A 15,409-nucleotide genomic window follows, 5' to 3' on the forward strand; every position below is an offset into this window, starting at 1 on the left:
GTCATTATATTTGGGTTTTTTTAAAATAACTCTGCTCCTCAGGCATGAGAATCACTGTGCTTTGAGGTAACTGGACCTTGGGATTTGGAGTTTTTTTTAATAATTGAGTTTCACATTAGAATAATTAGTCCTTTAGTACAATGACAGGGAGTGGCACCTGATGGGAAGAATCACCTTTTGTCTGCTCCTGTGGCTTCTAAATGAAATTTATGTTGAGAACAGCCAATTTTCTCTTTAAAAACATAGGAAATTGCTGTTTAGGGTGGGTTGTAAGGTCAGCTGTAGGATGGTTGAGGAGGAAGAATATGGATACATACAGATGAAAGAATATTGAAATGCAGATTTAAAAATTTTTATCTAACCTGGAATTCTGACAAATAGTTTTAGCAAACCAGCCTCGGTTTGAATTTGAATTTTTTATTTCACATTTGAAAAAAATCAACCTCCAAACCAGCAAACAGCCCCAGAATCCAAGGAAACCAAAATCCAAGGAAACCAAAATCCAAGGAAACCAAAATCCAAGGAAACCCTGCATCCTGCTTGGACCAGAAATCCCAATAAACCCCTGACAGGAAAACAGTGCAGCTTTGGAGTCATTTTTATTCTGTAAATTCCCTGTCCTCCAGGCTCTGTGGGTGGATGTGTGTAGAGAAGAACAAATTGGGATTTAATGATCACTCACAATTTGTGTTTCACGGCCAGCTCTGCTTTCTCACCTCCTGGGGGATAATCCCTGATTTTTATGGATGCTCAGCATTCCCTCTCCCATTCCCTGGGCTCTTGCCTTGCCTTTCAGAGGAGCTGCAGCCTCCTGATTGTTCCTTTTTCTCCTGAGACTCTGGCACAGGGATTTCTCCTCCTCAGCACAGGGAATTTCTCCTTCTCTGCACAGGGAATTTCTCCTTCTCAACACAGGGAATTTCTCCTTCCCAGCACAAGGAATTTCTCCTTCTCAACACAGGGAATTTCTCCTTCTCAGCACAGGGAATTTCTCCTTCTCAGCACAGGGAATTTCTCCTCCTCAGCACAAGGAATTTCTCCTTTTCAGCACAGGGAATTTCTCCTTCTCAACACAGGGAATTTCTCCTCCTCAGCACAGCCCCATTGCTATGGAGACGCTCAGATGAGGATTTGGAACCTGCTCTCTTCTCCCTCCTTCTGCCCATGTTTGCCACCATTTCCTTCCCATTCCTTGAAGATTTTCCTTCCCATTTTTTTTTTCCTTTAGGAAAGCCTGGATGGATCCTTTTGTCTGAACATCTCCCTCCTCCTCCTGCCCTCCCTCGGTGCTGCTGTTCCATCAGTGTCACCCAGTCAGTGCATTGAAAATATTATTGATTTCTTGTCTGACCTCCTGCAACCCCATCTTGTGGAAGGATGGAGGCTTTTCACACAAAAAAAACTGTCAGGGAAATCACATCTTGGATGATATTCCACGAATTAAGGATTTCTATTCTACCAAATTGAAGGGTAGGAGGGAATGGGTGAGCTCAGCTCTCACTGCAGCTGAATTTCAGCACCAGTTTTTCTGTGTTTTACAGGCAGGAGGTTCTCATCCAATGAATGGGAAATGAAATAATTCCTTTGGGGATGCTCCTGGTGGATTCTCCACAGAGGAGCATTGCTGTGTTTACATTCTGACCAAACCCACCTTTCCTTCTCTGCTCCAGTAAATTCCAGCAGCAAAAAAAAAAAAAAATCAATTCACATTCCCCTGATTAATAATATAAAATACCATCAAGCCTGTAGAAATAGGGCAGAAAATATTTGGAGTGAAGTGCATCGATGGAGGTGATGCTGCTTGGATTTCAAATCCCACTTTTTTCATGCTTTAAGCTGGAAAAAAAATTCTCTGTTTAGTTGGTTGTGCTTTTTCTTGCCCTTTTTTTGTTTTGCTTTGGGGTTTCCCTCAGCCTTCTTGGGGTTGGATATATTTGAGATAAATTGGCAAGAGGAAATCTTTCTGGGGTTAAAATATTGGAGCTTTTCCTGGAAAAAGGAAAAAAAAAAGCTGTTTGTGGGTCAGGGATGGCTGTAAGGAAATATTCCTTGGGCAAAGGGATTTTTTCTAGGGAAATGTGTCTGGTCTGGACAGGCAATCTCTGGAAGTTGATTTTTGAGCTTTAATTTCCAAGGCAGAAGGTGAATATTATTATTCTTCCTGGTCCATCCTGGAGCTGGAAATCCAGAGAGGAAGAGACAGGGGAATGCCAGCAGATTTTAGGCTGGAATTGGAGGAATTTTCCCTCCTTGAATGGGAAAAACAGTTGAAATGCCAGATTTAAATGTGATTTCAGGTCTAGAGAGCACAGGAGGCATCAGTAATTTTAATATTGTTAATGATATTAATTAAGAAAAGGAAAAATGTCATTATATTTGGGGTTATTATTTTTTAAATAACTCTGCTCCTCAGGCATGAGAATCATTGTGCTTTAAGGTACTTTGGGATTTTTGGGTTTTCTTGGGATTTTTGGGTTTTCTCTGCTCTGTTAATCCATGGAGCTAATCCAGACTGTTGAGGGAGTGAAAGGAGAGCCAGGAGTTCAGTGCTTTTACTAAAATGTCATTGAAACACAAATGAAAGAATTTTTAACCCAATCAGGCATGCTGGCAAACCATTTTAGCAAACCAGCCTCAGTTCGAATTTTTTATTTTGAATTGAATATTTTTATTTTATTTTGAATATTTGGAAAAAAAAAAACAAACCCAAAAACTAACTTCCCAAACTCCAAACCAACAAGCACCCAAATTTTCAACCTTTTGCTGGTTTTTTTGGGATCATGAAGGTTGGAAGAGACTTCCAGCATCATGGAATTGATGGAATTTGCATTTCCAGCCACATTCCCCCACCTTTTCCACGCCATTCACATCCCTGCCAGTGGCACTAAACCCTTTTTTTTGCTCCCCTCAGTCCCTCAGTGAGTGGGAACATCCTAAAATATTTTTAGTTGTCACTAAGTGCCTCATCCATCATCAGGATAAACTTCCTGATGTGGGGATTTTTTTCCTCTGGTCCAGTTAAAGGAGTGGAAATTTGAGTTGTGCTTTTAGCACAGACAATGTGCAAACCCTGACCATTAAGAATTATTTTAAAAGCCCAAGGTTATTTAAAAATATTTTGAAGGTAATAAAACTCCTGCTTGTCACAGAGTGCAAATCACTGGAGCTTCATCAGCTGCTGGAGGTTTCTCTGTTATTTCTTATTTATCCTCTGCTTTACTCAACCACACTGGAGTTGCTTGACAATCCCTAAAATTCCCAGGGATTTGGGATTGTCACCAGCTCTGTCCCTGCAGGAGAAGCTGAGCACTATTCCCACAGATTTTGGGGACTAATAATAAAAAAAATAAATATAATAATAAAAAATATAATATAATAATAAAAAATATAATAAAAATAAATAAAACCATAAATAAATAAAATAAATAAATAAATAATAATTAATAAGAAATAGATAATAAATAAAAATAAATAAATATAATAATAAAAAAATATAATAATAATCCCAGGGATTTGGGATTGTCACAAGCTGTGTCCCTGCAGGAGAAGCTGTGCACTATTCCTACAGATTTCAGGAATATCCTAAAATTCCCAGGGATTTGGGATTGTCACGAGTTTTGTCCCTGCAGGAGAAGCTGAGCACTATTCCCCCAGATTTTGGGAATATCCTCAAATCCCCAGGGATTTGGGATTGTCACGAGCTGCATCCATGCAGGAGAACCTGAGCACTATTCCCACAGTGCCTGGGAATATCCTAAAATACTCACAGACATTCCCAGGGATTTGGGATTGTCACCAGCTGTGTCCCTGCAGGAGAAGCTGTGCACTATTCCCACTGATTTTGGGAATATCCTGAAATTCCCAGGGATTTGGGGATATCCTCAAATCCCCCCAGATTTGGGATTGTCACCAGCTGTGTCCCTGCAGGAGAAGCTGTGAACTATTCCTACAGATTTTGGAAATATCCTAAAATCCTCACAGATTTGGGATTGCCACAAGCTGTGTCCCTGCAGGAGAAGCTGAGCACTATTCCTACAGTGCCTAGGAATATCCTAAAATCCCCACAGATTTTGGGAATAACCTAAAATCCCCCCAGATTTGGGATTGCCACAAGTTGTGTCCCTGCAGGAGAAGCTGTGAAATATTCCCACAGATTTTGGTAATATCCTCAAATTCCCAGGGATTTGGGATTGTCACGAGTTGTGTCCCCGCAGGAGAAGCTGAGCACTATTCCTACAGATTTTGGGAATATCCTCAAACCCCCCAGATCTGGGATTGTCACGATCTCTGTCCCCCCAGGAGAAGCCGTGCCCGAGGACGAGCAGATCAGTGCCAAGGACCAGAAGCAGCTGGAGCCCTTTGACAACACCCCGATCATCGATAACATCACCCCCGTGGCCGCCAGCATCTCCACGGAGGAGAAGCAGAAATACGAGGAGGAGATCTCCAGTCTCTACAGGCAGCTGGATGATAAGGTGGGAATGGGAAATTGTGCCAAAATGGGGTTTTTTTTGGTCTGTTTGTTGAGTGTTGTGAACTGGAAAATTCGAAATAGCAGAGCTAAGTTTCCCTTTTGTTTGGAGTTTAGGCTTTTTGTTTTTCTCGGTGATTTCTGTGAAATGCCTCAGCAAACTTGGAGTCACCAGGGAGAGGAAAAAAGGGGGAAAGTTAATTAATAATTCCAGCAATTTGTCACGTATTAGAATTTTAAGGAAAATTTAATTTAATAGGATTATTATATTATAGATATTTTACATTATATATAATATAATGTAATATAGTGTAATATAATGTAATGTAAAACATAATATATAATATATTATATATATAATATATCACATATAATATATATTACATTATATATTTTATATCTATCACATATATAATATTATATTGTATATATTATATCATATTATATTTTATAATTATATATATTTTATACGTTAATATGATTATATTTAATATATAAAATATATTATGTATGTTATATAGATAATATAACATAATATAATGTAATGTAAAACATAATATATAATATATAATATGCAATATATCACATATAATATATAATATACATTACATGATATATTTTATATCTACCATATATAATGTTATGTTTGTTATGTTATGTTACATTCTATTTATTATATTATATTACATTTAGAAAATTTAATAGAATTTTAAGGCTAACAAATGCAACCAAATTACATCCCCATTCCCTTCAGTTTGTGTTGCTGGAGCTGCACACAGCCCAGAGTGCAGGTGGCTCATTTCTTTCTTTATTTGCACAGCTTGAAGGACATCACTGGCACTTAAAGCTCTCAGCAATTCCCTTCTCCAGCCATTAATGGCCTTGGCTTGTGGGAGGATGAAAAGTGGGGAGGGGAAAAAAAAAGCCCAGAAAAGCCATTTTCCGCTGGGGATGGGAGCAGCAGAAAGGCTTCTAGGAAAAGAGCAGCTTTCATCAGGAGTCAAGACTCAATTTTCAATTTTTAGTAGCAATTAGCAGGAAAATAGCAGGAAAAAGCTCAGTGTGTCTCTGTTAGTGTTGAGGTTTGGCTGTTGGTGGATGCAGAGGGATTGTTGTGTTTAAACCTTGATTTTGGTGCTCACAAGGTCTCCCTACACTGCAATGTTGGTGGGCAGTGAAAAAAAAAGCAGTTTTCTGTAAGAAATGACAGCTTTTCTCTGATTGCATCCCCAGGAGCAATCTCCAGCTTTTACATATTGATTAGGAAAAGGAAAAAAAAATCAGTTATTCTTTCTTCATTGAATTATTTCCCCACTGAATTATTCTGGGGAGAACTGGCAGCAGGTTTGAGTTTTTCCCTGGAAAACATGGGAAGCATAATTTGGCTCAGCACTGTAGGAAATGAGGAGATATTTGATCCCAAATCCAGGGATCCCAAACCCCAAATACACCATTTGCACACTGCTGACAGCTTCTGCTGCAGAGCTCTGTGTGTGTTTATTTTTCTCTCCCCTCACACCACTTTGCTTTGCTTTATTTATTTCTTTTCTAGAAAGGGGAAATAAATAAAATAATAATAAAATAAATAAAATAAAATAAAAATAAAAATAAAAAAATAAAATAATAAAATGAAGTAAAATACAATTCATCAGAGGAGAGCTGTGAGAAGAAATTAAAAATCTCCACCCCTCTTTCATTGCAGGATGATGAAATCAACCAGCAGAGCCAGCTGGCTGAAAAGCTAAAGCAGCAAATGTTGGATCAAGAGGAGGTAAGGAACTAAAATAAATAAATGAACCTAAAAAAATCCCTTTCCATTTTGCCCCTTGTTTAATGATTCTGTCACATCATATGAACTGGCTAAAATTCAATTGGAAAAGGTGTCAGCCAGGTTGAAACTTTCAATTTCATCACATTCTCATTAATTTGTGATAAAACTCCTTACAATAACAATCCCTCCTGCTGGGAAGTGATGCTGGAGGTCCAAGGTAGGAGTGTGGCCAGGATTTTTCACTCCAAATGTGGTTTTCAGTGTACCCATTCAGGTATCCAGGCAATATGGACCTCAGGGGGTTAGAGATTTCCTGGTATTAAATCAATTACTATTGTTATTTCGGCAATTAGAGAGAGATGGCAATTAGATGTGAGATGGGAAAAACCTGATTATTGGTGCAGCCACAGATTTGCTTTAAAATCTTGGTTTGTTCACTTGGAACAGTTGGTTGCTGTTTTTTCTGTCCCTAAAATGAATGCTTTTGGGGTTTGGGATGGGGAACAGAATCACTAAACTCAGCCAAGCTGTTCCCTAATCTGCCATTTATGAGGAGTTCTGGAGGTGCAGAATGAGGCAAGAACACCAAGAGCCCCAAATGCTGCTGTGACATTTTTTTAGGAATGGATTTCATTGTACATCTAAACCCTCAGGAAAGGTTTCCAAGGTGTTATCAGGGAGAAAACTATTTCTGAACAATATTCTTCATCACTCAGAGTTCACCTGCCCCCTCTGGGGAATTGTCCTGCCTGGGGGAATCTCCAGCTTTGTTTTATTCCAAGATGAAGCTCCTCATCCTCCTGCCTCAGCCTGATTTGATTGCCCTGCACTGCACCAACACAAAAGTGCATTTTGTGCCTTCTCAGCCCCTTATTCACTGGTGTTTGTTAGGAGTTGATTTGTGTCATCTCACTTCTCCCATTTTTCACATCGCTTTTCTCACCTCAGGCTTTTTTTTCCCTCGCAGTTGGTTTGGGGTGATGTGCATTCCTTGCTTTGGGTTATCAGTTTGGGACACAAGCATTCCTCACCCTCCCTGATCCAAAACCACCTCTGGAAGACAAATCAGGTTTCTGTGGTCATTTTTCCCCCTTTTTTTTTGGAAATTCCCGGTCCAGCTTTGCCAAGTTATGAAATCTCCGCAGCTGATGTTGCTCAGAACCTTTTTCTGACTCATCCAGGAGTTTGTCCAGCTCTTCCCTCTGAAGGAGAAGGTGATATTTTATTATTCAAGGTGTTTTTTCCCCACATCAGCTGTCCCTGCTCTGCCCTGGAGATGTGATGAGCTCACTGATGCACGAGCAGCTGCCTCACTCTGCTCCCCCCTAATTAACCAGTCCTTTTTTCCGCTTGATTAAGGCAGCAGGTTAATTATAAACCTGAGGCCTGCTGCAGATGAGGTTGATTTGGGGGAACCTTTTCACCTCTGGCTGCTTCTAAAAGTGGGAATTTGGGGGGATTCTGAATTTTCCAGCTCATCATTTTCATGACTTTTCAGTGACTTTTGCAAGCCTTGCTCCATTTTCCCACAAAACACCAGCAAGAAGCCTCTTGTTTATGCTGCAGGTGATGCACTTCTGGAAGGCACAGTGATGTTCACCCAGAAAATCTCTGAAATAAATGTAAATAATAGTTCCATCTGTGTGTTAGCAGGGAGATGATTCGATTTTGTTGGTTAAATATTTACATGCTGCCTGGCTCTGGCAATCCAATGGCTTTTTCCATAATGTGAATGCATTTCTGAGGCTGCAGCATTTCCAGGGAGATAAATTTCCCTTACATCTGAATCCTCTCTGGGCCTCTCTGGGCACTTGCCAGCCTCCAGAGCTGCCTGCCTGCTTCTTGTTTTCCAGGAGCACTCTGAGCCAAAAAAAAAGCCATTTTTCCTGTGCCACTCTGCTTTTTGGGTGGGCTGGTGGAGAGGGGTGGTTGTGTTCTCACCCAGCTGCTCGGTGGAATAGAATAGGAGAAATCCACCCAAATCCTTCAGCTGGGAAGGTTTTATTCTGCTGTCTGCAATATTATGCTAATCCATAATCCATACTGCTTGGGAAGGAGGGAATGAATGAATGAATGTCCAGACTTTGGTGTCAGGATGAGCATGAAGTCTCCTCATATCTCCTGCACTGGTTTTATCTGCTGTAATTCCCTATTTGATGGTTTTACCCCACGTCAAGGTGCTGATTTTGTTACTACTCTTGAAAGTACAGGATTGGCAATAAATGCCAGGTGTCACTGGGATTTATTTTCACCTCATTCTGCAGTCAGGGCTGCAGGTGGGGCTGGGGTTGTGCTAAGGACACCACAACTGAATTTTTAAAGCTTTGCCATCTCACTGAACATCAGTTCAAGGGCAAGGGACAGAGCTAAGCCAGTGACCTCTAACACTCACTGAAACCTCAGCATCTCCCTCAGCAGCGTGCAAAGAGTAAATTTAATAAGTTTTACAGCTTGGAGACACTCACTGGGGTGTGTGGGAAGTCAGTGTTTTCTTCTGAGATTAATATTTTCCCTCAGCAAATCGGAGCAGCTAATCTTCAGCATCAGCCTTCAGATGATAACGGAGAATAATCGCCTTAGGTTTGCTTATCAGAATATTTCTGTGCAGCCACAAGGTCTTTGAGGCTTCCTCAGAGGCTTCCTTTTTTCCCCTTGGCTCAGCTCAAAGCCCTGAGCCTCTGGTGAAACATTTCCCTTGGTGGTATTTTTTGGTCTGAGCTGCAGCACTGGATTGAGGGCAGACAATGTCTTTGGAGCTCTGATACTGCTTAGAGTAAGTTTCTCTGCCTGAGTCTTGAGCCATAATAGGATTTGATTAAGATTTTTCTTCATGTTGGAGTTCTGAGCTTCTTTTTTTTGTGTGCTTCTTTCAAATGCATTTATGCTGGAACTGGTGCTGCTTCCAGGATTTCTCCCCTGCTGCACACACAATGTGTGTTTTTCCCTTTTTGCCTGTTTTTTGTCGTTTTCTGTGCTGTCTTTTGAAGGAGTTTAAAGCTTAAAGCTGCTGTGATATCTCTCCCCAGCTTTTGGCCTCCACGAGGAGGGATTATGAGAAGATCCAGGAGGAGCTGACCCGACTGCAGATCGAGAACGAAGCAGCCAAGGATGAGGTGAAGGAGGTTCTCCAAGCCCTGGAAGAGCTGGCTGTCAACTATGACCAAAAATCCCAGGAAGTGGAGGACAAAACCAGGACCAACGAGCAGCTGGCTGATGAACTGGCACAGAAAAGTGTAAGAGCAACTTGGTGGTGGTGTTGGTTCTCTCCTTGCTCCCTAAACATTCCCAAAAACCTCTCTTTCCTATCTTAATTAACCAACAAAATGAAGGTAATTCAGAGGCTGCTGGCAGATTGTGGCTCTTGCAGCAAGGAGCTGGATGTGAGAAGTGGCCATTCGGTGTTTTGGATATTTAAAAGCTGTATTTTGCCAAGAGAGCTGTGAAAATCTGCCTTCTGCAAATGGCAGCGTTTTGTGTTTTCCTGGACTCTGCGCTGCGGAGCAGAGATTTCACAGGGAGCCAAGGGGATCTCAAGGAAGGAACCAGGAAAAAAAAATTAATCGGCTTTTTCAGCTGATGTGTCCTGATCTTAAGGAAAAACATGTGATCTGAGGAAATAAAGATTGGTTCAGTGGCTTAAAGCATCCTTTTCCCCCAATTCATCACGCCAACTTAAGAAGCTGTTGTTAACAGCTCTGTTTCATTAAAGACTTTGTTATCTCCCTCAGTAAACCAGATTACCACGAAATCCATTGGCAAAAATTGAATTTTATATCCCTCTATACCTATTTCTCCATGATTAACCTCCTTTGATGTATTATGCAAATAAGATCCTTAGCGGATTTGCTACATTTAATAGATCTAAAGTAGCCTTTGGTGGCAAGTGAGTTGTGAAAGTGGATTATGCCAAGGTGGGAGTGGATGTGTCAGTACATTGTGCCAGCAGGCACGGGGAAAACGCCACAGCAAACCTGCAGAGGGGAGGGTAATTCTCTTTTTTTGAACCTTTCCAGAGTGCCCTGACAGCCACCCAGAGGGAGCTGGGCCAGCTGCAGGAGCTCAGTAACCACCAGAAGAAGAGAGCGACGGAAATCCTGAACCTGCTGCTCAAGGACCTGGGCGAGATCGGGGGAATCATCGGAACCAACGATGTGAAAACAGTGAGTGCTTTTGGGGCTTCCCCAGCTCCTCCTGCGGGGAAAACACTCCAGGGAATCAGGGGATCCCAGCAGGGTTTGCCTTGGAAGGGACTTGAAGTTCATTGGGTTCCAAATCCCATGCCATGGCAGGGACAATTCCACTGTCCCAGATTGCTCCACCCTGGCCTTGGACATTCCAGGGATCCAGGGGCAGCCACAGCTTCTCTGGGAATTCCAGCCCAGCCAGGAATTCCCAATTCCCAATCTCCCATCCATCCCTGCCCTCTGGCAGTGGGAAGCCATTCCCTGTGTCCTGTCCCTCCAGCCCTTGTCCCCAGTCCCTCTGCAGCTCTCCTGGAGCTCCTTCAGGCCCTGGCAGGAGCTCTGAGCTCTCCCTGGATCCTTCCCTTCTCCAGGGGAACATTCCCAGCTCTCCCAGCCTGGCTCCAGCCCTGGAGCATCAGGAGATGTGGAATATGTGGATCCATTAGTCCTTCTCCCAGGACATGCTGTGTCAATCCTGGCTGAGCACACAGGATGACACTGCAGAGCTCTTTGTCTGCCTGGGAGAGACTCACAGTTCCCACAGTTACTCCCAGCTCAGTGTTTGGGGCCAAAGCCCATCTGGGAGTCACTGAACTGCTTAATGGGGTGTCTGAGTTCCCCCCAAAACCATACTCACACAGCCCAACTCCTTCTTTGGTTGGCATGACACAGAATTCCCAGAATTTGAAAAAATTTTATAGGTGAGATTTGGCGTCTGGCGTGGTCAGTATTTGATTTGAAGGTTGATGCAAATTTTGGTCAGCCCTGCTTTGGAGATGTGCCTCTGTGTGGCTCTTGGGTTTGGGGACACAGGAGAGGAGGTGGCTGCTCACTTTGTCACATTTGTAGGAGAGCAAAATGCTGAGTTCAGAGGAAATATTTGTGTGGTCATTGCTAAATGGCAGCAACAGAAACTTTCCACGACCTGGCAAATCTCCCTGGTGGTGTAACTGCCATCTTTGTCCATTTAAAACCACTTCAAAAATAGCAGTAGTTAAAACTGGATAAGTTACTTTTCGAGATATATGACAATTTTTTGCAATACATTTTTGTTACTTTTAGTTGACTTTTGTTGCTGCCCTGCCAAAGTCCCCTGAGGTCAGCAGGAGCTCCAGCCTGTCCTGCTGCAGAGGACACAATCCCTGCTGTTCCCCTGCTGCTGCAGGTTCCTCCAGCCTTTGGAGATGTCACAGCAGCCTCTGGTGGCCGTGGGAGCAGAGCCTGGGAAAGCAAATCTTTGCAAATGGAGGCCAAGTTTTTGTAGGAACTGAGATGTCAGCACTTCAGGGGACAGCTGTCAGTGGAAATAAGGCCAGATCGAGGAGCATTTAGGAGAATAATTTCAAATTTGTTGGCAATTAGCATCTTCTCCAAGTGGGTCTAATTTCAGAGCAGCCAGAGTTTTGGAAGAGGTCTCATTTTTCAGGATTTTTGGGAGGAAATACATCACATTTTTCCTTTCCCTTGGCAGGGCTGGGAAAAGGGGGGAAGCAGATAAGTTGAACTCTGTGCTCGCTCAGGGAGAACCTGTGGAATATTCCTCAGTGGAATATCCTGAGCTGGAAGGACCCACAGGATCATGGATCCAACCCTGGCCCGGCACAGACACCCCAACAATCCCACCCTGTCCATCCCTGGGAGTGTTTTTCCAAACATTTCTGGAGCTCTGGCGGTTTTGGGAATGGGATCATTCCCTGGAGAGCCTGGGCAGTGCCCAGCACCCTCTGGGGAAGAACCTTTTCCCTAAAATCCAACCTAACACCTGGTAACCTGTATGATATCCCTTCACACAGATATAAAACATACAAGAAAAGAGGGCAAATCAAATCAAAAATTCCAAAAGAAGATGTCTCCTTAATATAACAAGTGATCTTTGCTTTATAAAAAGACTCCGATTTTGAGGTTTTGTCCTAAAAACATGAGTTTTAAGTTCTCAAAATTTTCCCCACAAGAATTAATATCCCTCTCCAAATTCTGTCTCTAAAATGCCACCTAGCCTGGCAATCCATCCCAAATCCCAGCCAAGTCTCCAGCCCAGTTCCCAGAGCAGGAACACCTCAGGGTGCTGCAGCTGGCACAACTCCCAGTCCCCGATCCCAATGCCCGTGTGCTCAGTTGGCAGATGTGAACGGGGTGATCGAGGAGGAGTTCACCATGGCCAGGCTGTACATCAGCAAGATGAAAAGCGAGGTGAAGTCGCTGGTGAACCGCAGCAAGCAGCTGGAGAGCGCCCAGATGGACTCCAACAGGAAGATGAACGCCAGCGAGAGGGAACTCGCCGCCTGCCAGCTCCTCATCTCCCAGGTGGGGCTGCTCCTCCTTCTCCCCAGCATTCCCAGCTTCCTTCCCCGTGGAATGGCTGTGCCAGGAGAGAGAAATGGGATTGCTGAGTGCTGCAGTGTTGTGTCTCTTGTTTGCTCTCTCTTCCCTCATTCCTCCCCCTCGGTGTTTTTCAGCACTTTTTCAGCACATTTTCAGCCCATGCCGTACGTTGTCATGCAGATCTCCAAATGGGGTTTGTGGAATTGCACTGGAATTCCTCCCTGGAGTGGTTTCCTCACCAGCAATTCCTCAAATCATCAATTCCTTAGCTTTGCTAAACTCCTGGTTTATGGGAATTTTTAACCTGTAGCCTTAAGGTCACTCTGGATTTCTGCACAAGGGATTTTCCCTGACTGAGGGAGCAGCAGGTGGGGACAAGAGGAATACTGACCGTGTTTTTTACTAGCCAAACCTTCTGGGAGCTCCCCGGATCAGCTCTGTCGGTGTGTTGCCAAGAAAACATGGCAGCAAGCTGCAAAATAACATGGAAAACTCTCTAGGATAGAAATCCAGGTGGTAGGAGAGGCTCTGACTGTGTGGCAGGGACTGGCAGCAATGGCTGAGAGCTCAGCCCTCTCTGCCAAGGTGGATTTTAAGGTGAACCACAGGTAACCACAGGCCAGAACTTGAATTAGGATGCAATAATTCTGACAATATCTTAATTTTTGTCCCCCAAATTAGAATATTTTGATTCCATGTTGGGTGTTTTCACTACAAACTTCACACCCTTCCAGTTCAGAAGGTTGTTGGCAAGAACCAAACCATCAGGATGTCTGGGGGGAGTGGATCTGAGCTTCTGCAGGTTGAAGATCCCAAAGCCACCTCAGAAGTCAGGTGTCCATCTAAAAAGCTGCTGCTGCTGGTTCAACCCCAAGTCAGGAGCTTCCCGGGATGTTTTGCAATGACTTTGAAATTCCAGTTTGGAATTATTTTGAAATTACAATCTGGAATTACTTTGAAATTCCAAATTGGGCTCTTAAGTGTGACCTTTAAAAGCACAGCCTGCTTGAATCTTAGCTCGGTCCCAGACAATTAGTGTTCTCCAAGCATCACCTCCAGAAATTTTTCCATTTCCCCTCCTTTTTGTGGGACAATACCTGAATTCCTGGAGCACAGCTGTGCTCCTCCCCTCTCACTGCTGTTCCTTGTCTCTAAAGCACGAAGCAAAGATCAAGTCCCTGACAGACTACATGCAGAACATGGAGCAGAAGAGGAGGCAGCTGGAGGAGTCCCAGGATTCCCTCAACGAGGAGCTGGCCAAGTTACGAGCTCAAGGTACAAATTTGGTTCTCCTGATCATCATTTCTTTGACCAACTGGATCTTGGAAGACTCAGTTTTGTGTTTGAATGATGGGAAAAATTATAAAAAAACCCCTACAGATACTTTACCAAACAGCACCAATCAATCTTGAATGTTCTATAAAATTCTTGGATAAGAATTTATGTAAAATTTTCTTGTCCCTCTGGCAAACTCCCTGCCTCCCTTAGGTATGCACAAGTTGTATCTCTCCCAGATGATTTCATTTTAAGGATTGCTTGCTTTTCCCCTTCTAATTTAAAGTGGAAAAGCTGGAGGTATCAAAACAGTTCTTGCAGCTTTGCTAAGCTCCTGGTTTATGTGAATTTTTAACCTGTTGCCTTAAAATCACTGTGGATTTCTGCAAAAGGAATTTTCCCTGACTGAGGGAGCAGCAGGTGGGGACAAGATTTTCATTTTTTTATCATCTCCTGCATTGTTGGGACAGAATCTTGATTCCACCTCCTGATTTTCCCACCCCACTCCTAAGAAATGCTCCGGTCCTGGAGGCACCATTTCCCCCAGCAAAGGCAGAATTTTGGGGTTATAACCAGCCAGGGACAGGCTGGAAAAAGTCTGGATTTTAGTCATGCTGGAATGGTGTGGTTAATTCCCAACTTTCTCCACCTTTAAACAGAAAAAATGCACGAAGTCAGCTTCAAGGACAAGGAGAAGGAGCACCTGACACGGCTGCAGGACGCAGAGGAGATGAAGGTATTTTGGCACAATGGGAATTTAGAGAGCATTTCTTGGTGGGATCATTCATTCTGCTGATAACTGGGGTGGAATTTTGTCTTCCTGTTTACATGGTCAGAAATGACATCGATTCACCTCTGTGTTACACTGATTTTTTGCTGTTGGAGCTCTGCTGAAAGTCAATTTGCTCAGTAATGAGTGACGCTACTGGGGTTAATGTCATTGAGGTACTGAGAAATTTGATTAAAAAGAGGCTATTTCCCCAAAGTTTGGCTGGAATTCTGATTATGTCCTGCAAATAATAATGAAATATAAACCTGTTTTCTGGTATTTTTCCTTTAGAATGCCAAGAAATGTTTGCAATAACGAGTTGTTCTGATGGGGTTGCAAATTGCAGTCAAGGAAAATACAATTTTACAAGGAGAGTGATAGAGGATCATAGGTTGCAAAACTTTTCCTTCCTTTATAAAAACTTGAAGTGAGTTAAAGCAGTTGTAAAGGGATTAAAACTAAAATTAAAAAAGTTGTAAAGGGATTAAAGCAGCTGTGATTAAAGGGGTTGTACCTTACAGCTCTGAGGAAAAAAGCAAATCTTTTGTTAGCAACCTAAAGAGAAACATGGAGTTTTTCTTGCTGCTTGAGGCATATTTAATCCCAAAATTTAAATT

The 15,409-nt window shown here is 42.8% G+C and overlaps 1 protein-coding gene across 1 annotated transcript in view; it reads left to right on the plus strand.

Moving 5' to 3' along the window:
• Positions 1 to 15,409, plus strand: part of KIF5C (kinesin family member 5C) — a 67,689-nt gene that overhangs the window by 39,190 nt on the left and 13,090 nt on the right. The window contains exons 12-18 of the mRNA XM_085067167.1: positions 4,300 to 4,475; positions 6,174 to 6,242; positions 9,269 to 9,475; positions 10,256 to 10,402; positions 12,542 to 12,730; positions 13,906 to 14,023; positions 14,683 to 14,759. Of these exons, the coding sequence (XP_084923293.1) occupies positions 4,300 to 4,475; positions 6,174 to 6,242; positions 9,269 to 9,475; positions 10,256 to 10,402; positions 12,542 to 12,730; positions 13,906 to 14,023; positions 14,683 to 14,759 (983 nt within the window). The remainder of the gene's footprint in view (positions 1 to 4,299; positions 4,476 to 6,173; positions 6,243 to 9,268; positions 9,476 to 10,255; positions 10,403 to 12,541; positions 12,731 to 13,905; positions 14,024 to 14,682; positions 14,760 to 15,409) is intronic.

This window comes from Lichenostomus cassidix, chromosome 7 (assembly GCF_008360975.1).
Source record: "Lichenostomus cassidix isolate B80296 chromosome 7, HeHo_3.0, whole genome shotgun sequence".
Lineage (NCBI taxonomy): Eukaryota > Metazoa > Chordata > Aves > Passeriformes > Meliphagidae > Lichenostomus > Lichenostomus cassidix.